Raw genomic sequence first — 24,981 nt, 5'->3', positions numbered from 1 at the left:
ATGGTTTCTCGAGTGAGGCAATTGTACTTTGAACTCGAGTTGCACATTATACTTTTCCTACAGTTACCATAAAACAAATAAATTAGTGAAGAAACATAACCTATTTTTACACAGAAGTGAACTTTTAATATAACATTTAATGTGAAGTGACAAATACAACAGTACAACAGCTGACCAGCTGATTTACAGCCAATGCTGCCAACGTATTTCGCGCGCATACGACGTTGCCTGCATGTTACGCGCTCACTATTTCGTGCCTTCACGTTGCAAATCTGAAGTGAGACAAAGTAATTAGAGTGAGACAATGTTAACATTGTCTCACTGATGAGCGAATTGGCCACTTTGCTTTCTCAAATCAGTGAGAGAACATGTACATTGTTAGGTAACTGTAGGAAAAAATTATTAATAAAACATATCCATTCTTTAAAATAAACTGCAAATTTACCTGATCATTCCAAGCGATAAAAAATAATAGCTTCCTATTTCAACATAAACTTTTCTCCATTTTACAACACGCATTGATTCAATAACGTCACAAATTACATAAAAAGAAACATTTACAAAGATCTAAAGGATAATTAAGTACAAGCAACACTCATTTAATCACATTTCCAATAACTGTTAGTGATTAGCGCGCTTTGCCAACATAATAACTTGCCAATCGCTCAAACCGAGGTTTGAGATTAGATTAAGATTAAATTAAGATAAGATGAAATGACACATGAATCAATCCTAGTGACTAATCATAATTTAAACATAGAGTAACTAAAATCAAAACTTAAATATGTTTTTGTAAATTTCCCTTTGTAATTTTAATCTATTTAAGTTGGCACACCTGGTTCTTCGTGGAAGTCGTCTATGAGGTATCCACTGGCGTTCACCATGGAGCTGTTGAGGGTGGGGGGAGGCGTCGATGCCGAGGACGCAGGGGATGTAGATAGCGCCACCGAGGGCGCTGATGGGGTGAAGTTCATCTTCTTGTGATAGACTCCATATTTCCTTCATAAAACAACATTGCTCAGAAAATGATTTATATCTATCATATCTACAGTACTAAGCATCTCTTAGCATTAACGCAAATCAATAAGAACTAAGGAAATAATAAGGTTTAGTTTCATTTACCAAGAACTTATATTTCTTCTAAACACCTGAAAAGAATTATAAATTAATTTATTAATACAAAATAATAACATTACCACACGAATTTCAATTGATTATGACTTTTAAGGTTATGGATTTTAAACCACCGTACTCGACGAGTTAAAGATTGCAATTTAAGAAATCTTTAAAAGTTTAATTGTGATGTGGATTTAGATAAGAGTTTTTTATCGATAGGCTATAGTGAACTGTTTTTATAATTCTACTTTTATTGTCTTTTATAACCCATTGTCTAATATATCACATATATTTTGGTTAGTTTTAGTTTTTTTTAGTTTTTTTAGTTAGAAGAACTATTTTTAAGGTTTTAAATGTTATTTGAAATTTGTTACATTTTGTATGGAACCCCCACTCCATCTAAAATATCGAAATAGAATCTCCAATAGACTAAATATATGTTTACCCTTTGCTAAAACCTCTCTCAGAACTTTCAAGGAACAATAAATAAAGACTTGGAAGGAGTTGGAGCCAATTTAGAATCGATATGACCAAGAGAGCAGTCCCCTTGCCAACTCTGGTTTTGCTTGAACTAAAGGACTGTTTTGTCATGATCTTTATATACATTACAAGACAGAGGTATGACTGTTATGTCAAGCGATTTTAGTTTAAATACAAAAAAAAAGATATTGAAAGATATCTAAAAAGAGAATACCCAAGTAGTCTACACACGAATTAATACGTTTTAAATACAAATCAACAAATTGCAAATAGCTAATCACAAAAATATAAATCCGTAAAATTTATTTATTTTGTTGATGTAGGCCTACAGATATATTTTCTAAATTTATTGACAACTTGCAATGTCAATGTTCAATTTAATTACTAATAGCAATATAAATGGGTTGTCCTTAAGAGTAGAAGACTGGATATATAACTCAGAGATATTTTTGAGGTCTTATAATGCTTTACGTTTCACAGTGGAAAGGAGAATTTCAACATAAATCTATATAGATTATTAAATTTCATTACTAGGACCGAAATTGGAATTTTCTAATGCACGCTCATGTAAAAAAATTCAACAAAATTTCACGTGCGAGGCAAAGCCGAGCCATCAATTTATGGTTTTTTATGGTTTACATCTTTGGCTATTTGCTGCGAAAACAATATTGCTATTGAAAGCAAAATTATTACATCATGTTTTTAAAGGATTTTTTATCGGAGAAAAGACTATTTAAATATACTTTTAAAAAACCATTAAGACACTAACTTGTACAGAAAGTAATACTCTCTATCACTGTTTACCAACAGTTTCTGTTTACTACTTTTGTACTTAAAATATATAAAAAATTATTTGACTTTACCTAATAAAAAAAATATATAAATTGCAACTTGTTTAAAAATTGTATTTTCTCCACAATTATTGATTTACTAAAAACTGGATATTTCGTAGCACATTGTATGGCAACATTCCTTTTTTTCACTCAAATAATTTGACTTGCCATAAATAATCAACACAGAAGTGAAATCCAGACAAAGCTGATTGCTTTAGCTTGGTTGCATCTATGACACGTCGGTGGTGGGGGAGGGGGTATGAGAGGGATGAGACATTGTATAAGAGACAACCGACATTACCCAGTCTAATTACCCTCCCCCCCCCCCCCCAGCTCCCTGACGGTGATGACATCCGGTGGGAATTTGTGGCTCGCCTCTCCCTCACCTGTACGTGAATGTGATATCACCGCTGTCGAGACAATAATTGTATTTCAATGTTCTACTGTCAAGTAATGCAAATAGGGATTAATTAGTGTATTGTGTATGCAGTATTGCAGCCATTTATTGACATTCTCAATTGTAGATCATGTTGTCGACTTCTTCCTATGAGATAGTTAGTTTTAAAAATAAATTAAAAACTACGTAGTTTTTAATTCATTCCATGTGATCACTAAAGTTTAAACTAGCTGAAATAAGTCTTATTAAACAGTTTTAATCTACTTATAGGTACAGGGTGAGGCAATGAAAGCACCCCGATTTTCTTTCGTTGTCACTCTATAAGTAAAACAACCATGAATGAACAGCTGTGCTTAGAGGTTTTTCAAAGCCGCCACAGATTTGCTTGAACCGAAGCTAAGAACTGTCCAAAAACAAAAGTGATTCCTGAAGAAATGTTGGAGGAGTATTTGATGGAGTTTTCAAGTGACTAAAAAGGAATGTCAAGTAGGACAAGGACGTCACTTGCAGGATTTTGTTTAAGAAAATGGAAGTTGACTTTGTTAGGTTTAAATGGCAAAAGATAAGCTGTGTTTTGATGTGCTATTTATATCTATAGGGTGAATATTATTGAGTTTGTACTATTTATAAATTGGGGTGCTATCATTGCCTCTAACTATTCAATCATTATATTTCACAAACCTTACATAGGGATAAGATATACCTCACAACATGCGACACTCATTTGTCTAGTTTTAACGATTGTACACAAACGATCATCTTCATTGATTTGAGATGTATATTTAAAAAAGGGTGTTTGCGAACTCTTTTGAAAAACTTTGCAGCATTGATCCTTGGCTCAATACAATAATATTTTACATTCTAAACATGTAAATAGGATGGTCACTGGAGCCTCGTTGTCCGACTGTATGTGTTTTCCACAATAGAGCTTAACTCTAGTTTGGATTTAGGTTCAAACTTTAAATTTGGCACATTTATGGATTTAGCTGTGGTATACAAGCATGCAAAATTTAATTTTGCTGACTAGAGCCGTTTCAAATTGGTGGTCATCTAAATTAAATTAGTCTTTGACGTCAAATTAAATTAAAACCAAGTTACAACACAAATATAAGAATAACAAAATGTGGGAATTATTAATTACAAATCAAATTACACCTGGTCTTTAAAGATCGAAAAACAAACAGCTGAGTCATTTAATTTTCAAATAATTAACTATGAATATTGTGCCTGTTGCTCGAAATTGAGCAATTGTCAAGTAAGGGGTATTATACAGGAGCTATTAAAAAATTAACAGTCATCTTCTATGAGTGCTTAAAATCGAGTAACTAATTGTCAAGTACCGTTATCATACAGGCATTATTTAAAACTGCAGTAATAACAGTCATCATTTTCTATTTCGATAAGTTTAAAAGACTCAAAGCGTTTGTAACTAATTGAAATACTCACTCTATTAATAACGGGTTGAAATAATAAACACTTATTGTAAATGTATTTTATCATTTTTCAGAAGCCGGTCTTATTTTTAGTGTTTTATATAAATGTTTCCCGACCTTATAGCTGTTACCAGTAAAGATTTCTTGCACGTATTAATTTGATCTGACATTAGGTAGGTTTTCTTTATCACTGTGACAACTTGATTTGTATATTCTTCATGATTTTTTTAATTGCAAAATAAGTTGCATAGCAGAACTGGTAAAAATTATTCATCTCCCCTAGTGATTGTGTATCTGGATTCCTTACTGTTAGACCAGGCCTCTCTTCTACTCTTCTCATACGTATAAGATTTCATCTTAACCTCCTCCTGTTTTCAATATTTCTTCATTAAACTCACATTTTCTTTTCTTCCAACAAAAATGATTACAAAAATGATGATAACTGTTTGGATTAGTCTATAACCTTCTGAATATTACAACATTGATATTTACTCACAAGAAGCTGGTGACTTTCTTTTTATATATAGCTGTTTTTGTTTTTAAATTTGTTCAATGTAATTCTTATGGTGAAAAACCAATCTTTGAAAGGGTCTCACGCCCTTAAGGGTAGGAACATTTAAATTAAAAAAAAAACCTTAATGCAAAACTACGAATTGGACCGAATCTTTTGAAACCTTAAACGTTGAAATTGGTCCACAAATAAGGGAGGAGAAGTGTTCACAACAAACAGCCCTCACGTATTAATATAAGAGTTATGTTTTTGCTAGGAACCCAATATTTAATACATAATTGCATCTTTTAAATTTTAACTCTCACGTTTTAGTTTTATTTTACATGCACGTGCTTTGAGTTTTTATTGTTTAATTTTGATTTCTTTAAAATCATATGGTCCTTTCTACAACAAAGTAAGGCAGCTGGTTTGCCCTTACAACAACATTTAGATACAATATAGTAATACAAACAAATAATCACACCTGATTTTAATAAGGTAATAAATTGACAGAATAACATACAAATAAGTACAGCTAAGGTATTTTCAACATGATATATATGGAAAGTTCCCTTTAGAAAGGGATTACGACCTTAAAGGGCAATTTATGAAATAATGGATAGTTTTGCGCAAAGTTTGTCGTCATGCGAACATTTTAAGTATATGGTTTATGGGTAGTTTTCTCCAAAGTTCATGGGCACTTGGTGATTTATAATATACGGACTTGTATTATTAATGTAATATCACCAAAGGTTGTGAAATACAAAAGGTTTCTTTGACCACAGAAAATAATAAAAATAATTCTTAACAATACCATTTCAAACATCCATGCATTACAAGGGTACATAAATTACCTCCGTACATTACATTGTAAGTACTGTACAACAATCGTTTGGCTAAAAAAACCCGATTGAGTTAAATCCTTTTAAAGGATATAATAATGCAATTAAAAGGTTAATTGGGTGAAATACTGAACCAAGGTAATTATTGTTTTGACTTTCAGTGATTGGGTGTTTCACATATCAAACATTGGACGCAAATTAAAACGGTCGAAAAGCGATTTTAATACACCAATTAACTATCTCAGATGAGTTATTATCCGTTGATTGTTTGTTCTATCTCATTGTAGCCCAAGAGGTCTTCAGAGACACTTGGATTGGCTATATTTTACGATATTTAAAATTATTTAATGAAATACACAATAACGCTGGTTGTTTGTACAGTTAAAATTAACTAAAATTTACAGCTTAATAAACTATAAATGTATGATTTAATGCATTCAATTAATCAAAAACTTTAACAATTAACAATTCACCTATTTATAAATTATACAGATAATTAAAAACAATGACTTTTCTATATAAGATGCTATGCAATCGCTCTTAGATAACATGTTGTAGGCTAATATCAGTTTCCCAAATGAGTTTTGGTTTTTAAAACATGAGTCAGTTTAAATCGAAAAGTTATGATGTATGTACATTGAGGTGATACAGAATCCTTTAAAAGTATTTTTGCGATAAATTATGATCTTAATAATAAACTCCCAATTTTATGAGTTATTATTACACCAAACTACAAGCAAACTAGGAATGAAGTTTTTGGCAGTAATGCTTGTGTTGAACAGTAACTGATTTATCTGTTACGTGAGAATATAATTTTAATTATAATAAGGTAAATGAAGATAGCGTACTTGAATAAATCAATGTTGCTATGAATATATAATAAAATAAAATAAAATAATAAAATAATATTTTTCTTAATATTTTAAAATGCAGAACACAAAAAGGCTAAACACATATTAGGAATATGTTTACGAGGGTCCTTTGAAAGATGAGAAGTTTTGTTTTTACCGATTGTTCTACCGAAAAATAAAAAATAAACCAACTTTTAAATAATAGTAATTTGTTGTATAGATTATTTACAAAATAATAAAATTTAATTATTAAATGATCAAAGCATTAAGCTAATAACTCAAGAACGGAAAATATTGTTTCGCAAAGATAGGAGCGTTCAATATATCAAAAGTCAAACGACTAAAGGATAGGAAAACAAATATGGTGAAACATTGAACAGAAGAGAACAGAAAATAGAAGATTTTTTAAAAACTTCTTTCTTTTGAAGATAAGTTGTTTTAGTGATGCTTACAGCCTTATTTCTATACTTAAAACTAATTTTCGGCTTAAGAATAACAATTTAGCCCTCTTCATACATTGGGTTTTCTTCCTACAATTAGGATAGATTTATATTTCTGCATTGTATTTCTCCGAAACGGAAACGTAGAATTTGAGTTGTTGTACAAATGAAAATTGTTTTAGTTTTGAAATTAATTTTGTGAATTCAAACATTATGAAAACTGTAATAGTATTCTTTTAGAAGTTGCGGACTTTATATTCATCATGTTAAGTGTCTTGAAGTATAATGAATAATTACTCAAAATTAATTCCTTGCCATGGTAGTGTAAAGCAAATCTGCACCTGTAGACGCTGTCTATATTTCCATAGGTATAGATCTATCAGGCCAAGTGCACAATTCTTTCATTGATCCATTAGAATCCAAACAATAATACAACCTATATCTAGTCATAGAGGTATTACATATAGTATGTCGAAAACTCCACTTGACTATTAGTTATTGTTGGGTTAATGAGTGTCAAGGCTAAGATGATTTTAAATATTTTTTGGGTACAAATTATTACATTATTATATTGATTTTGTTAAAGACACGTATTCATATATTGTAGACAAAAACTAGACACATGAACTAATTTAAGGATTTCATTTTCTTCGGAAGCGCAGCAGAGCAATCCCTATCTCAGTACATGTGTGCTTTTTATGCGGTTTTTTACGGTTTGGTTGTAAAAGAAACATTAATGTTCGCTTTACTGTGTTTTTACTACACAATAAAGCAGCCCATACAATTAATTTACAATAGGTTTAAATATTAGCACAGCAATGCGATGTTGCAACTGTATCTATAGAGTTATAAACATGTGGTACATAATGTAATGAATATGAGTAAGAGGTATTCTTACTCTACAATTACAAAGTAACATTTTAATAAAAATAATAACAGGCATTACATTAATGGATCAGAGTAATAGGTAAGTTGAACTATAACAACATAAATGATTTCATACAACCTCTTACTGTTTATTTAAAAAAACAAGTATTTACTTACTTTTAATCTTCACAAAATAATTTATCGGAACCTAATAACTCATTGAGGTATAGGATACTTTAGGATCACTAATAAGAAATAAAACGAAGAGCACAAATTATTGATGAAATATGTTGTTGGTTAAATGTAGGATTTAAAATGTGTCGTAACCAACATAGTGCTGTATATTTTATTGAAGAATACTTGGGTTGTCCATCAGAGGGAAGGTTGAGGGAAATATCGGATGAATTTCAACTCAACGAGACAACCCAAGACTGTTCCCAGCTGCTCGCATCTTTATATGTTTGGGCCAAAGGAATGTTTTTGGTACATCTGCAACTAAACCCGATTCTGCAGGAAATATAAGTTAAAAACAACTACAACTACCTTGCAAAGGGGAAGAAAAAATACATTAGGGTTCGGATATTTCATGTTTGAAATGCTAAAGCAATACATGTATTACACATTTGAACAAATATTATTAAATTATTTCTTGTATAGCGTATTTACTTTACGTTTGTTTTATTTACTTTAAGTTAACATTATTCTGTTGAAATACTTAGTACAACCGTACAACTATTTTAGGGACCTTGATATTGATTCGGAGATTACAATAGTAATGATGTTTATTGTAAAACCCTTAAGTGATATTATCGATAAATTCAATGTGTATGGTATTTTTTATCCTAGATTTTATCTCAGTTGTGCATTCTTAAAGTTTTTATCCCGAAATTATATGCCACAGTTACGTCTCTATTGAATAAGTTGAGGGATACCCTGACACAAATAATCAAATATCACATCAGCTAAACGAAAACATAATATTTTGACACACAAATTAAAGATCTGTTCTTACCTGTATCATTGTAATTTACGTTCGCATTATACTCAAAAAGAGCCACTTACGTTTTTCCATGAGGATGACAGTTTATAAAGATGAACCGGACGTAATATTGTTCTTTTATATTTTGACGGCATATACTATTTATCTTTTTTAATTATAAAATAATCTTTGTCCCTTCCATTAAATTTGTATTTTCATTGTTGTGAAAGAAAAACAAATAAGTTTGCGTAAAAGTTGCCAAAATTTCTCAAAGTTTATATTTGAAAGTGATCGATACCGTCACCCTAAGTTCTAAAGCTCGAAGTAGTTAAGTAACATACACACACAAACTGCCATTATTATTGTATCATTTATTGTTTAAGTGACTAATAATTACAAAAATAAGTTAACTGCCTATTATAGCTTAAGGAAATGCGTTTTATGAGCAGCGTGGGGGAAGCCTGTAACAGACTTTGAATACCAAATGCCCTTAACTAGTTGGAAACTTGTTTACGGGAAATAGCGTTGGCCAATTTATCATCTAGGCAAGCTTAGTCTAAAGAAGGTACATGAACAATATTAAAATTAATATCTCAAACTAAACAACCCAATCCAACTTTCTGCTGTTTTTACCAACTGGAACTTGTAGACGTGCCAGTTAAAATATTACTGATATAAATCTATTAATTATTAAATGTAACAAAAACTCATAAATCTTATAAGACTTAAGGTGTACCGCTACAAATTCTCTGTACTAATTAAAATACAAAAGGAAAATATTACGTTCAAAATCTCATTCCAATGGGGTTAACTGTTCAACATCCTGTCTGAAAATATTTTTGATTATTATTAACACGTGAAGGTTTTGGTTGTTAGTGTCATGAAAATTATGTAAAATATTGTGAAAAGGCTAACACCTATAAGGTATTAATACATGTATAAAGACAAAATGCATAATGTTTATAACAATGACTTCCACAGTTCAACATTAACTTGCCCATATTATATTACATTTTAAACTTCCTTGAACATGAACATCATGAAACGTCACGAATGCAGTAAAATATCTTATGCTTTTTGTGGATTTTACAAAAAAATCCATACAGTGGAACTTCCAACCCCAATGTGACACTAATTCTGTTTTGGTAATTATATTTTTGTACAGTTGTGTAGGTAGTGAATATAAAACAAGTAATACCTCAGGGTAATTTTTTCTCCCTCGTGACAGAAAGTCGATAAATTACGTCTGTCAGGCGGTTCGTTTCTTTTGACGGGTTTTCCACGGCGTAAGCTTTTGTTAGATATAAAATATTAAATACAGATAACAAAATTTAATAATTTTTTATTTCATTTGGGGATTTAACGCTGTTTTAAGACCACATGGACGGATGCTGCACACCTCTTTTGTGTGCTGAATATTAAATTCTCTCTAAAGTTATACTCTCTGTTAAGTCTGACATAGGTAATATTACAGGTAGCTTTGTGTACATAGATTGTTGTAAGATTGTAAATCTTTAGTTGTGTATCGTAATTTTATTTTATCGATGAGAGTTGGTTTAATAAAATGTAACGGGTATAGGCAATTGCTAAATATTCATACCACATATTAAATTTAAATTGTACATCAATATCATTGCAAATAAATATTATCTAAATAAACCAGTTAATTATTACAATACAACTTCAAAGACGATTTAGTTCACTCATGTGAAAAAAGGGTTGAAAGCAGTTAAAAAACACTGAAGTTAAAGAAAAACTTACAATTTTTATAAACAAATTTAAAGCAAATAAAGAATCTAATAAAAAACATATATAGATTCTAAATCTTAAATAGACTCACATTAAAATATTTGTTATCACACTGGACTGGAAAAAATTATGTACTTATAATAGATTATTTAAAATGATATTTGATAGTCCAAAATTAATGAACAAACTAATTTACATGTAATGTAATTATGTTTCTTTAACGTTATATCAGTTTAAAGTTACAGTGTATTTCCTCTCCCTTCTATATCGATTTAAACATTGTGTAGTTAGCAAAAAGTGTAAATCGGTTCTTTTGTATTTTTGTAAAGCTGTTTTCTTTATTCTTGGTATACTTTTTCGAAACCCGACTTTGTTTAAATCATATGATGCAATGATTAACTATTTTTTAGATGAGACAATCGTAAAAATAAAGCCTGACCATTACTCAATAATTAAGATTAATAATAGTTATACTTGTTGTTACATACACTTAAGACTCTATGTATACTGTACACCATTTTGTGCTTGACAAACTATAACAATACAAGGCCGATGATGAACAAAGAGAAGGTGGTGTATTAACTAGCCACTTAACCAATACCAGCTAGTATTTAAAACCACTTTAGAGGTGTAATACAAATACAACTGTAATTGAAATCTGACTTAATTTATAAAGTAATTTATCTTTTCGCCAGAACTAAACCACTAAACAACTAAGCCAAAACCTTCAACACTAGACGAATTAATTGAAACCAAATCTGAAATTGAAATAAATTTGGTAATTACGTCTCATTTGATCATTGCATTTTAAATTTACTCTGTGTCAAAATGATTTTAACTAAAATTTAAAACACTAATATTTACTGGGAATGTTTTCTAAATTATATTATCTATAATTGATAGTCTAACTCCTTTTGATGTTCAGTTTTAAAGCTTGAAAATTAAACATTTGAGCAAAGAAATTCTATTAGGTCTCTAAAGATTTGTAATAAAGTGCATTACATTTCAAAGTAAACATCAATTTTAGAATAGGCTATTCGTTGAAGACGGTTTAAAAATATATGACACCCTTTGGTTCACCTAAGTTTCACCTTCATTACAGGAAGCCATCTTCAGGGTAGTTGACATTTGCATAGTTGACGTATCAAGACAAATAAATATCAACTTAATTGAAAATGTTAGCATTGATTATAAATAATTATATAAAACAAATACACTTTGAATTCTAACAATTTTAAAACAATGATTAAAAATTAATTTAGTAACAGACATCTGCACATTGAATTTAGGACAAAAAATGAAATTAGTAATGAATAGAAAGTAAACAAGACAAAACAGAGAAATTTTAAAACCAAGGAGAATACTTAAAAATAAAATATTAAATATTCTATTCTTAAATTTTACAACTAATTAATCTTGGTTTTAGGTTGAGCTTGATTTGTAATGCATTTTACTAATGAAGTGTTTTTCGGAGCCATGTGGCTATGGGGTAAGGAGAGATGAAGCTGGTTTAAATTTTGTATTTTAAAAGTGAAACATAATTCATCTAAGTTTCATGATGTTTGAGGTGAAATTTATTTAATTTAACATTATTCAGATTTTAGTTTATTCTCCACCATATGGGGGAGTCTAGGGGGGAGCGTAAAGGCTATATGGCCTTTAGGGGGTAAAGATAGAGATCGATTAAATGTGTTATTAATTTAAGCGACAAATATCTTTTTCGATGATAAGACAAATCATGTGAGTTTCTAGTGCATTTTAACTAAAAAGTTAATGTGTTGCGGCCAGTAGGAAAAATGTGTTCACTGAGCTGGGAAGGGGGGAAGGGTTATCAGACCTCATTATAAACACCGACAACGCTTCAGGTATCTGTGCGAGACTGCGGCAAACCGTCGTCTAAGTGTGCGGTTTGTGTTGCACCTTGTATTACAACTGTATAAATATAATTTCTGACCATGTAATTCTCAATCTGTAATGTTAGGTACATTTGCTGAAAGGATATTATATTCGTTTACTTGGTAAAATAAAACATGGATTATATGATTTTACAAACAACATTTTAAGTACGATTATTTGAAATTTATTTTGTGGAATGTTTATATGATTTTTTTTCATTTGACGTGTGTACTAAAATTATTCCTACAGTACAAACCTCTTTCGCAGAACAAATGTAAAGGAATTTATTATACAATTCCTTCTCCTGTTAAAATCATATTTAACCAGTTAAATCATGATAAAAATAAAATCTCCACCCTTATTAAGTCCAAAAAGACGTAATTTTGGGTGGTTATCATGAAATTAATGATTACTATCAAAGATACCTTGCCAATATCATTGTCTGTGTTACACTAATGGCGATTTCTATGTTGCATGTACCAGTGATTCCATCGCAATATCATGCAATGGATTGTACATTATGTACGTGGAATGAGAGTATTAGGCCTAGAATTTCTTAAAAATACAAACCTTCCATTCCAGCTAGCGAGGTGAGGTGAGTTAGTTGGTTTCACTTTTTCGTTTTTAAAGGAGGATGAGAATATGCAATTAGCTTTTGTATGTATTTATAATTAAAATATGTTAGTGGTATTTTACTTTCTGAGCATCCATTTTCTCAATAATTGTCAATGGTAGAAATAATAATAAACGAAATAATTAGGCATGATTGCGTTTACAAGTAAAGCAGCGGAGTTGATTACTGAAACACGAGACCCTTGTTGTAGTATCTTCCCAAAATGGAAATTGTAGAAAGGGGCAACATGTTTACATTATTCATTTTTCAATTAAACTTTACTTCAGCTATCCACTAGCCTATTAAGTTATTCAGAAGGATTATATTATTTTGTTTAGTCAAGGACATGTACAGTTATGAATGTTTACGTGGTAGCAAATCTTTTTTTCTCTGAAACTATTTATATATCTAACAGTAAAACTATGCTTAATGAAAAGATATTTAAGAAGACATCTTCTACCTATTATTTTCTTTGATTGATTAGTCAAAACTATCAACAAACGGCATCTTTTTTTTCTTTCATTTCACCTCAAAAAAAGGTTTGTAAGTGAATCCAAACCCATAGCTTTTTAGATCAACGTTTTTGAAAAATACTAGAAACATAATACAAAAATATTTCTTAGCTAAACTATAGAATAAAATAATGACGGCCGACGGGCATAAGTTTGACAAACGGTTGGCCTTAAATCTTCAGCGTTTGATCAGATATTATACTTAGTATTTTAATGTATATCCCTTTTTAAAATAAGATTTACTACCTCTTAGGAGTCAGTAGTGCAACTAAGAGATGTACACTACACTATCTACAAATATTTACTAAATTCTAAACTAATAAATCGTAACTGATGATGTCAATCGAGCATAATAATGCTATGTTGTATCAAGATAATATATCAGCATCACCTTGACAGTTGCAAAAGGTTCATGTTAACAAAATAACTAAATACTTGGCTTAAGAAATTTCATTAGTTGCAGTTTATAAACATTGTATTTGATCAGCTCAAGGATAAAGATACTGGATAAGATACGTTTTAAGTTAAAATAGAGACCAAACTATCAGTTTTGTGTTCCTAAAGAACTGGGTCAAAGGTATAAACTGTTTTAATGTTTTATTCATGTTGAAAACATTAGAGTTAGGTGATATAACCCGGCATGAATATGATATGATCTTTGACTGGAAAGGAATTTATTTACTCAGTAATACAGATGAAAACTATGGTATTCTATATTACTGTCATGTATATGGAAATGAATACCTTATGAACATTTTATTTAAGATAATACTGAATTAACGAAGCAATTGATTGTACTATGGAAATCCATAATATAATTTATTTTTAATTTTTTTTCCAAAACCATTAATCGAAGAGAATGTCATTCATATTATTCATGTATTAGTTATTAGTTATTTCACCTAATAGGTGAAGATGATGATGATGAAATTCTCCCATTGGGTCTAATTATGATTGGAGTGTCCAATCGAAATCGATCACCACTTACCATCTTTTATGTATTTTTAACGTCTTGTGAGTTAACAGTATAAGCGTAAATATATGTTTTTAGTGTTATTAGACGTATCTTTCATTTGATTTTTAATCTTAGAATGCTTAGAGACCTTGATTTTCAAATAAATATAGTATAAATAAATGTATTTTGAAAAGACGATACATGTGACAACTGTGCATAATTGGTTTTGCTTATCGCCTAAATATAATTAACTAGATATAAAGTGCAATAAAATGAGACCACTATGTTATTACCAGCCAACAGGTTGACATGTATGCACAAATTAAAAGGAAAAAACCGAAGAAAGGGTAAGCTACATTTTACAATAAGAATAAAATGCGTTTAGGTTATAAATGGAATTTATTTTTTTATGGCGAGACTTGTGCTACTGCAAATCGCTTTAGCGTTTTGTAATACATATTTAAAACAATTGCACAGACATTTTTGCGAAATTATTTAATAATCATTGTATTATATAGCTATAATAAACTTCGCCAGTGTACATATTATACTATCAACCACAAACGATTCCACGATTGCATTCTCACGAAGGATGTTCAACCATGATTCTTATATACTCTTGAATACATTACAATACATTACAGCCTTTGATAAAAAGGTTAAGAAACGTCACAAAAACGTATGCTTGTACAAAAATTAATATAACATAATTTTTTCCATTATTGGAATTTTGATCTCTTTTATATGGGCTTTCTCACAAATGGTGATATTGGTTTTAATCGACAGTAAAGTTCTACAAAGGAAACTATCAGACAGACAATGTCGGCATGTCAAAAGGGATTTATATTGTGTTTGAAACAATTTCTCTCTGTTCTTCCGAGGCTTTAAGTGTTGAAATAGGAGATATTTGTTTCGAATTGCAAGTTATACACTAATTAAACATCAAACCCTTTAAATACAAATATTATTAAACACCTTTTCAGTACTACATTGGACAGGGGTTTTAATGGTTTTAATTGTGCAAAAACATTCTCAGACGCAATTTCAAATATAAACATTTACAAAAAGAACCCTATACGGAGGGTTCTAAAATACTGACTCTTAATAAAAGCTTGTTAATCATAACCTAACTGTATTAAAGTATTGTACATTTTGCCACACTTCCAGATATACATAAATACTTATAACCAAGAACATACATGAATTATAGCATTTATCATGCTATATATTGTTTTTAAAAACGTTTTGAAATGTTTGAAACATACAATTTGAAATGCCTTTAAATTTAACCTTGATTTGAATCGTTGGAACTATCATTAAATTTGATCTTAACCATTTACCTTGCAACCCCTCCCTAAACAAATCATAATAATGTATTATTTCCTTATGGTATTATTCTCAACTAGATTTAATCACGTCATACAACATTGTTTTTATCGTACCTTCGCATACGATGGGATTCACATCTACACTAGTTAATATTAGCTTGTTTGCAGAAGTCGAAACGACTAAAATAAAGTTACAAAATCAATTTTACGCCATCAGAGTCGTTAGGTAAACGTGTGACCCTTTTTAAAAAATTGATACCTGCAGGGAATTTCCACCTTGAGGCCATAAAGACTCAAGAATGGCGCTGTCTTTAGAAAACTATACGCTTTCAGCCACGTGTAGGCGTTTCAGCTTTTACCACACCCATTAACGAAGTATTTATTTCAAGGGTTGCTGTGATTCCCTTGTAAATAATCGTACATCAGAAGCACCTAAGAAGACTTATTCCGATCTTTGGATAAAATGCGAAAGAATTTAGTTAAAGGACTTTGTAAAATATTATAATGTTAATACCGTGGGCTGTTTTATTGTTGGTCATTGTAAATCACCACACTAATTTTTGAAATGTGAAAGTTAAGTTTTATAAAATAAAACGTGTTCCAAAATGCCTGTGAGAAAACTGCAAAACACATCATAGGAAATATTTTTTTTCGGGGATTATCGGTTATGGAAACCACATAAATTGTAAAGACTTCGTAAAAGCTTAAACTTAACTGAATATTTTAAATTGAAAAAAAAAAAAAACACTATTGTTTTGTATTCAACTTGAAAATCAAAACATCTTTTTCAATACAATTTTAAAAACATTCTACCTAATAACTTCTAACTAATGTTATTTACATCGGTGCTACTTAATAAAAGGCTTCATTAAAGCCTAGACCACACATGGAGACTGAGTCGGCCGACTGTCTGCCGATTGTACGCGGACAGTCGGTGGACAGTCGACAGACAGTTTGTCAACAAAGTTTCGGATACAAGTTTCCGATGTGTTTTGCGTCCACACTTGCAAACCAGTTTTTCAATGTTTGTTGGTATGGTGACCAAGGAGGGCGTAATTATATCCTGTGCGGGCTTCCTTTTTCTGAACCATAGGCCTAATAAATATAGGAAGAGATTATGATGGACCCAACATTTCTCATGGTCACAATCTTCTATCAGACCTTCAGATTAGGTGGAGGATTTAGGAACTTCAGGAGGTTGATTTCTAAAAGATTTTGAAATTTTGCTGGGCTTTGTTTGTCATTAGATTTCAATCTTTAAATGATGAACAATTCAATAAAATGTCATATAATAGTATAAATTATTGAAAACTAATTCCAATACTTTAAAGAAACTCAATCTAGCTCTTTTATTACCGCCCAAAATCTTATTTTTTACCGCTTTGCAGTCCTAACTAAATGGGCTGAATGTTGAACACATTCGGATTGTATCCAGTCTCCTGTCTCCAGAAACGTCTACACATGCAGACTTGAGACAAAAGTTTTGTCTCTTGTCTCCGTGTTTCCCATTCGAACGGGAAACAGAAAACACTGTATTTTGTCTCCAGAAACACCGAAGTTTGCCTGCCGACAGTCGGCCGACTTACTGGAGACATCGCTGGAGACAAATGGCAACACGCCGGAGACAGTCGGCAGACAATGTTTCCACAGACAAATCGCCATGTGTGGACGAGGCTTTGTCACACTCCTATTGAGCTATACACACACATTCATATCAAATTTCGTGCAAATCAGGCCAAAATTACCAGAGCTATAGTGTATAAGGATCTAAATAGATTTGATGTTAATCGGTCCCGGGTCTAAATATCATGGCACCTACGGCAATAGCTTATTACTTACAGGAAAAATTAAATAACAGTGGAAAAAATAATTACTAAATCTGTACAGAAAATTATCTATTTTATAGACAGAAATATGATAAATCCATTACCTTTTTATATCACTTTTTTAAACTGTATCATTAATTAAATTAAGGCATGTTGTAATATATGAATATAAGGCCAAAAATATATAAGAATACTATCATTGACTAGGGAAATTTTACAATAATTTTTACATATATTTTAGATGTCTGTTAAAAATAGAGATCTAATCGTAAACAGTAATATTTCGTCCTTCTAATAATACTAGTTCCATGATCAGCAACCTTAATTTCAAATCCCAATACAGGATAAAGTCTTTGGTTTTTGCGTATCTATTTCATGATATAACAAAGGATAAGTTACCGTTTTTTAATGCTGCAGTATTGAATCAAAAGACATGTTTTAGCTCATTTTTGAGAAACCATTTACTTTATCTATTGTTTAGGTAAGTAACAAGCTTTTAAAACTAATTTTAAATTCTTTAACAAATTCCATTAAAAACCCATTGGAATTATTACACTTATAAGTAAAATGATATGTAAAATGTATCTTGCCAAAAACTATTGCGAGTTTATGAATTTTACCCTAACTAGCATTGACTAGCAGCCAAGCGGGAAAATCTCTGGGAAATTCCGTAAACAAAAGAAATATAGAGCAAGAATTTACTTTATACTCAAACTGCCATCATCACAATACTTTATTATCTCTATAGATTACAATCACTAAGATCCTTATAAGTACAATTTTCTGAAAACAAAGGGTTATGTTCATAGCGAGTATTTCCTCTACAATAAACATGTACCAGAAACGGTTATACTCACAATTACTAATGACTAAGCATTTTATCCTGGGATCTTGGTAACCACAAACAAACAGGGTGTTCCGCGAACCACGTCACATAACACTGAGATCCAGACTGTACCCACCCCTAAACCCCTCCCCCCTACAAGAGATTTCATTGATTCTGTGCAGGCTCCGGACCAGGGCAGTGGTAGGGGGAGGTTCATGTTTTGTCGTTAATACCAATGATTAATATGAGAAATTATGATACATGTAAACATCATTTACGTTTCAACTCATGTAAATTAGTATTTTTTGTATTTGTTGTTTAGGGTCTGATCATTTTGGTGTTGTTGATTCAATTAATAGATTATAACAGTTTATTTTATTGGATGTTTAAGGGAAATCTATATGGGGTGATGATTTAAATTTGTACATAAACAGATTATGAACCCGTTGCTACGACACCTTTAATATCTCTCCGTCTAAAACTGTATTTGATTAAAGAAAAGTGAATATGATTAAATATATTAAATGCCATAAACATAAAAATACTTACTTTAATTTTATAACTAAATCTTGTCCCTAAGATGTTATGATTTTTATCATTTCAAAAATATACAATAATTTGTGTTAAATGAATAGAAAAGATATGTTAAAGTTAATGTAGCGAGTAATATCTTACCCAAAGTTGCCCATTATTCTTTATTGGTGACTAGACAGATCAATATTCTTGACTAGATTCTTTATAGTACATAATTTTCCCTGTTATACATTTCCCTATTATTCACTTCTCATTATCTGGTTTATAAAGTGAAGATAGCTTGTTTACTTGAAACTAAAGACACTTTTATTGGAATCTCTGGTAAATGAACTATTGCATGGTATCTGAAATATTCATCATGAAAATCAAATAAACTTTTAATATGGTTAGTACATTTAAATAAATAAATTTAAAAAAAATGGCAACAAAACACTTAATAACAGTTTAAACAAACTTATGTCATATACTTTGAACTGTTTCATAGTCCTGTATCAAATAAGTTTATGAAAAACGTAACTTGAGTGAATTCGTCACATAATAAGCTAAAATCACCTTATAAGTTTTAATATTATTTATTTAAATTACTACGAAGTATTTTACCCTTAAGGGTAGATCAAATTATATCAATTCCATGTTTGAAAACTGTTATTCTTTATATCTGCTTAATAGTTATTTAAATTTACTTATTGATTTTCAGTTCATTTATACATATTTTACTTTTTTGGTCTTTAAGGGTGGCATTTTTTGGATGAGATACTAAGTGAGAGCACAAATGATTTTATAGAAATCGATCCAAACCCATAGTTTTTAAAGGTCTACACAGTATTTATTTGTCATCTATCAGATGTAAATGCCGGTATTGATCAAGCACTTGAATAGCATATTGTAAATATCAACAAATAAACTCAAGTTAATTAGTTACTAATCGACTCGCTAACTAATCTTTTTATCAAATGTTAATGAATTTGATTGCCGTAAAATCGCAAGGTAATCCTTAACAAAACATCAGCAGATCCGTTCTTTTGTCTAAGTTTTGATTACTAAAGTTTTGGATAAACCGCTAAGAAATTTCGTTATTCCTTTATTATCTTCTTAACTTATACCTTAGTTTAAAGAGACGTTTTCTTAATTAGTTTATTGTTTGCTACAAGTATATATGAACCACATTTACTTAAAGCGTAACAGTTGTATACTAATTTGATTACTATTCAACGTAAAACTGTCTTTTAAAATATAAATAACTTCTTGATCAGCATTGTACGTGTTATTAGGTTATTAGGTTGAACTAATTAGGTTAGTTCAAAAGTGGCGGAAAATATGATCTTGATTTTATTATCCTATTCTATTAAACAATTAAAATACCTTCTATCCAGTCGAATTTCAATTCTTGAAAAGATAAAGGACGTTAAAAACTTTTTAGTAACATACCAGTGTAGTACACAAATTAAAAATGTGGCGTGGTAATTATTATTTGTACTTCTGAAAAAATATAATATTAATTCAAGCCACCGATATCTATTTTTATAACAAATACTATAAATAATTTACGTTGTAACAGACCGTTTCAAATTTTGTAGTGTATAAATAAATTTTTTGACACAAATACGCAGTAAAATATCGAACTAAAAAATAAACCTGGGCTTGAAAGCCTGTATTTGGAATGCAACGACAACAAAACCGATGAAAACAAACTAAGACAGTTGATTGAAGGAAACGATTGACGAAACTAATTATCCTCACAAAGCAGGTTCATCCGGCCAAAGGAGACACCTTCCTAGTGAACATTATTATTCTTATAGATCGGAAACAATGGAATGTTATGATAAATAAAAAACAATAACAAATAAATAATGAGTGTTGCTTATTTCTCAACATGATTTTGTAGTAAATAAAGAAGAATTTAGTTTAAACTTAGATGGATCAAATTCAGTTTTTCTTAATTTGTAATGCAAATTGGGTTACTGAAAAGTTAACTACCCCTACAACATTAGGTATTAAAATTTACGTATATTTTTATTTGGGTGCACTGGGTCTTTTTCCTATCTTTACTGATAAACTCTGTATTAGTAGAGAATATTTATTAGTAGAATGCCATGGGACAGTAATTATATTCAAATTGTAGTATTTATCCATGTATCACATACCAAGTAACTTATCTTTACTCATTTACAAAACATGCATTGTATTGTAAAATTGTGTTTTAGAAATGGTTGCAAAATGACAAATTGCGTTTGTAAAACATTACGAGCTCGTCTTTTGCTGTATAAGGTGTAACTTTACCATCGTCTATTTCAACAAATGAAAAGTAAAACGGGGGGAAAACATTTTGATGGAAATTCACGACGAAGGTTGGTAAATGTGGGAAGAAAATACGGGTATTTTTTGTCAATTACTTAGCATACATGGCGTTTTGGTTTTCTACCTACGTGCACCTAACCTACTATGGTTGAAATTGCAAAAATAGAGTGTTAAAATTTAATAAAATATTTGTCAGTGAATGCATGATTTGTTATTCAGTTTATTTATTTCTTCTAGTATAAAAATGTTAGGTACAAACTGTGAGACCAATTAATTATTTAAATAAGCGACTAACCTCTTTTGGTGATGAGTGAAGTATGTGTCTGCGGAAGAAGCCAGGGCTAGAGATATACAACGATATTAAGTTTGTATATATCTAGCCCTGGGAAGCTCAGTTTTTGGACAGCCTTATTGAGCCTGGTGTGGCAATGTGAAATCAACCACCTTTGTACCATTTTCTGATATATAGTTTACAGTCTTGTCTTATTTAACAGTATTAGTGTAAATTTCTGGCCAACGTACAACGTATTATTATATCATGTTATTAAACCAGCAACCATCATTTATTTAAACATTAAGAATAGGCTGAGAAGGGAATTATGACTCAAGCAGGTAATGTGTAGGTGTATATCCTCATTCAATATGGCTGATAATACGTTGGTGTGGTATTATCATTTGGAGTGTGCTTATGTATTTTTATATAGATGCATAGTCTGTTAAAATATTAAACCTTCTTCTTCTAAATTAAGTATCAATTGGTGTTTACGCCACTGTGTGCATCTCCAGCAACTGGGTTTTAATCCTCCCCACTTTCTGACACCGAGCCCAAGTGTTTCTATAAATACATAACACAATTTAGTAATATTACACAAATATTAGCAATGCTAAGATAAATAATATAAATACAGGGGGCCTAAATACTCTGACATGGAGTGATAGAAGCAATAACATTCTGTGTGTGATGAATATTACTGACAGTTTGACACTATTGTAGCAGACTCACGCATTGTGTTGAGTTATGTGTAGCCTCAATCGAGGGATGAGTAAAGTTTTAATAGTCACGTTCAGTGTCAAAATTGAAGTAATATGTTTCTTTCTAAATACGGAGATTATAATTTATACATAGCTTTGTGGGAAACTTTCGCGTATTAAGTTCCCATTTTTGTCAAAAAACAATATGAAATTGAAATGTCTAATTTTATGTTATGGTACATAACCCCGCAGTAATGTAGTATATCAAATGTTATGTAATAAGCCATACTAACCCATTTATGCTTATATTCAGATTAAGGGAGCTGGGCCTTAATCGAATTCAAAACGAACTATTTAATTTTGTAGATTTAAGTGGCATTTGAAAATTATAACATACCAATTTTGTTTGATGTTCTTTTGTTTTAGATGACAAAAATTAGTTTGATTAGTAAATATTGAAACCGTAGAAAAATTTCAAAACTAGCAATCAAACATAGTAAAATATTGTTTGTGACAAAAGAAACTCTTGGTACGAACCTCTTCAGGAAAATATTAGAAATAAGGTTACGAATAAATCTACAGTTTTTCACGCTAGCAAGAAAAATAAAACTTTACCTTTAACGTTGTGCTAAAAGAAAGTCACCGTCAAACGTTCTTTGAAAACATACTTTGTTTCTTTTGTTCCGTTAGATAAAACACTTTTCGGAAAGTTGAAGAATACTGTGCTATGATGGAAACAATCTACACAGTAGTGTCCTAAGATTCGATTTTTGTTGCATAGATTCCAAGTCTACGTCGAAGAAAAGGACTACAGTAATAGCTACTATTCTTCCACTGCAGTTTAAAAGAAAATTTTTATTTTAGTAAATTTTAAATGACAAGGAAAGCACATTGATTAATACAATAGTGTGGATCGTGTGTGCAGTTTACTACAAACAAGTTATCAATATTAAAGAATTATTGAAATAAGCCATATATTTCGCCATAATTCATGCCATAAACTCAATAAGTTACTAATGGACTCGCTAACAGATATTTTTAATAAATGTAAATAAATTGGATTGCCGTGAAATCGCTAGGTTATTCTTTTTGAATTCAACGTGGGGGCTCTTTATATACTATGTAAGGTAATCCATTAACTTACATATATAAAAAGTTCGTTCGAAATCAATCAAACTTTATCTCAATGTACAAAAGATCAGTATAATTTGGTTATTTACACACAAAACCAGTACCTATACAACTAGTTGGTTTTATCATGAATATAAGGAACTGATTTATTGTGACTTATTTAAACAATATTGAATATAAATTGTATAGAACACATTTAAATACAATTTTATATTAATGTACAACCTTGATATTGATTTTGGAGTATAAATATGCATGAAAGTAACCATAAAGTTGTTGCAATACAAAGGTTTTTGCCAAAACAAAAATAAAGGGCTACAAGATACGACAAAATGACAGCCTTTGTCTGCTACATTAGTGTCAGACTGTGAGCAATATTAATTCTCCACAGAATATTATTGCTTCCCTTACACGTCACAGGGTATTTCCGTGTAGTTTGTTTGGCCCCCTGTTTTAATTTTGATTATTCGAATAATACTAATACTTGTAAAGAATTTCTCCTGGCATCTTTTTTTTCAGAAACCCTTGCATATGGTTTTAGGCAGCAGGGGACGCTTAGTAGTATTTTGGTATTAGACATAGTGGCCTATTCAAAAAACAAATTTATTGCAACATTTAGGTGATTACGACTAGTCTTTTTATACTCTTAATGTAAATGGCATTTCATTCTATACACTTGTGATATTTGCAAGGCTGGCAAGTCCCTAGATATATTACCGAGGCCAAGTCTAGGCGTACTAGATACGCCTAGTACGTAGTACTTGATTAGGTACTAGATTGTTAAATGAGTTACTAAATATAATTTAAATTTAGATTTATAGAGCTGGGCCAGTAAATACAATTAATTGGTTGTATATTTGGACATTTAGCATAGTACAATCATTAATCGATCTTGCATTATAAATTCAGTTTGATTTATAAAATGTTCTGAAAGTCCGTTACAGTAGTACTGGGTTATTAAAACACAAAACCGCAAAATATTAATGGATTGAAAACTAGATTATTGGGAATGGAAACCCAATACAACGTTGCCACAAAATAGTTAGCAACCTCTTTCTGGGGATTATGAGTGTTCCGATGACCAATCTTCCACAACACGCAAACCATTGTTTGATCGACCAAAAACTGTTTTTATTTTTCTATTTTTACAAATTTTTGCTATGTTATTTTATTGATGCATGCATCTTTTTGCTGTCCTCCCTCTTTTGATTTTAAAACGTCAATTTGGTTGAGTAAAAAATATGTTTTAATATCTAGCTTATCTCCTCTAATTAAAAATATGGACTAGAATTATGATGTAAAATGTGTTATCGTACACGCTCAAAAGGTGTTCCTTGAATACCTAGTGTATAATAAATATTGCCTTCTGATCGGTTTTTATAGTTTTACTGAAAATAATATGGATTTCATCTCCATGCAGTTTTTTACGAATAAATTTGATGTACGGTATTGAAAACTGTAAGTTTAAAAAAATTTAAAAAAGACATATACATTTCTGAAAGTAAACCCACCCGGAAAAATCTAATATTGCTACGCATTTGTTAAATATCTATTAACCTATAATGAAAAGTAAATGGAAATCTTTGAGTATTTATTCGGTTTTTTTACACTGT

At 30.5% G+C, this 24,981-nt stretch overlaps 1 protein-coding gene across 1 annotated transcript in view; it reads right to left on the bottom strand.

Moving 5' to 3' along the window:
• LOC129004139 (uncharacterized) overlaps window positions 1-18,567 on the bottom strand; it is a 34,804-nt gene extending 16,237 nt beyond the window's left edge. The window contains exons 1-2 of the mRNA XM_054432576.1: window positions 18,465-18,567; window positions 836-999 (exon numbers count right to left, since the gene is read on the bottom strand). Of these exons, the coding sequence (XP_054288551.1) occupies window positions 836-974 (139 nt within the window). The 5' untranslated portion in view covers window positions 975-999; window positions 18,465-18,567. The remainder of the gene's footprint in view (window positions 1-835; window positions 1,000-18,464) is intronic.
• Between the last annotated feature and the right edge of the window lie 6,414 nt (window positions 18,568-24,981).

This window comes from Macrosteles quadrilineatus, unplaced genomic scaffold, assembly GCF_028750875.1.
Source record: "Macrosteles quadrilineatus isolate MER2022 unplaced genomic scaffold, UCM_ALF_1.0 Scaffold_9__3_contigs__length_116548681, whole genome shotgun sequence".
NCBI classification, from domain to species: Eukaryota; Metazoa; Arthropoda; class Insecta; order Hemiptera; family Cicadellidae; genus Macrosteles; species Macrosteles quadrilineatus.
This window is presented reverse-complemented; position numbering and strand designations above follow the sequence as displayed.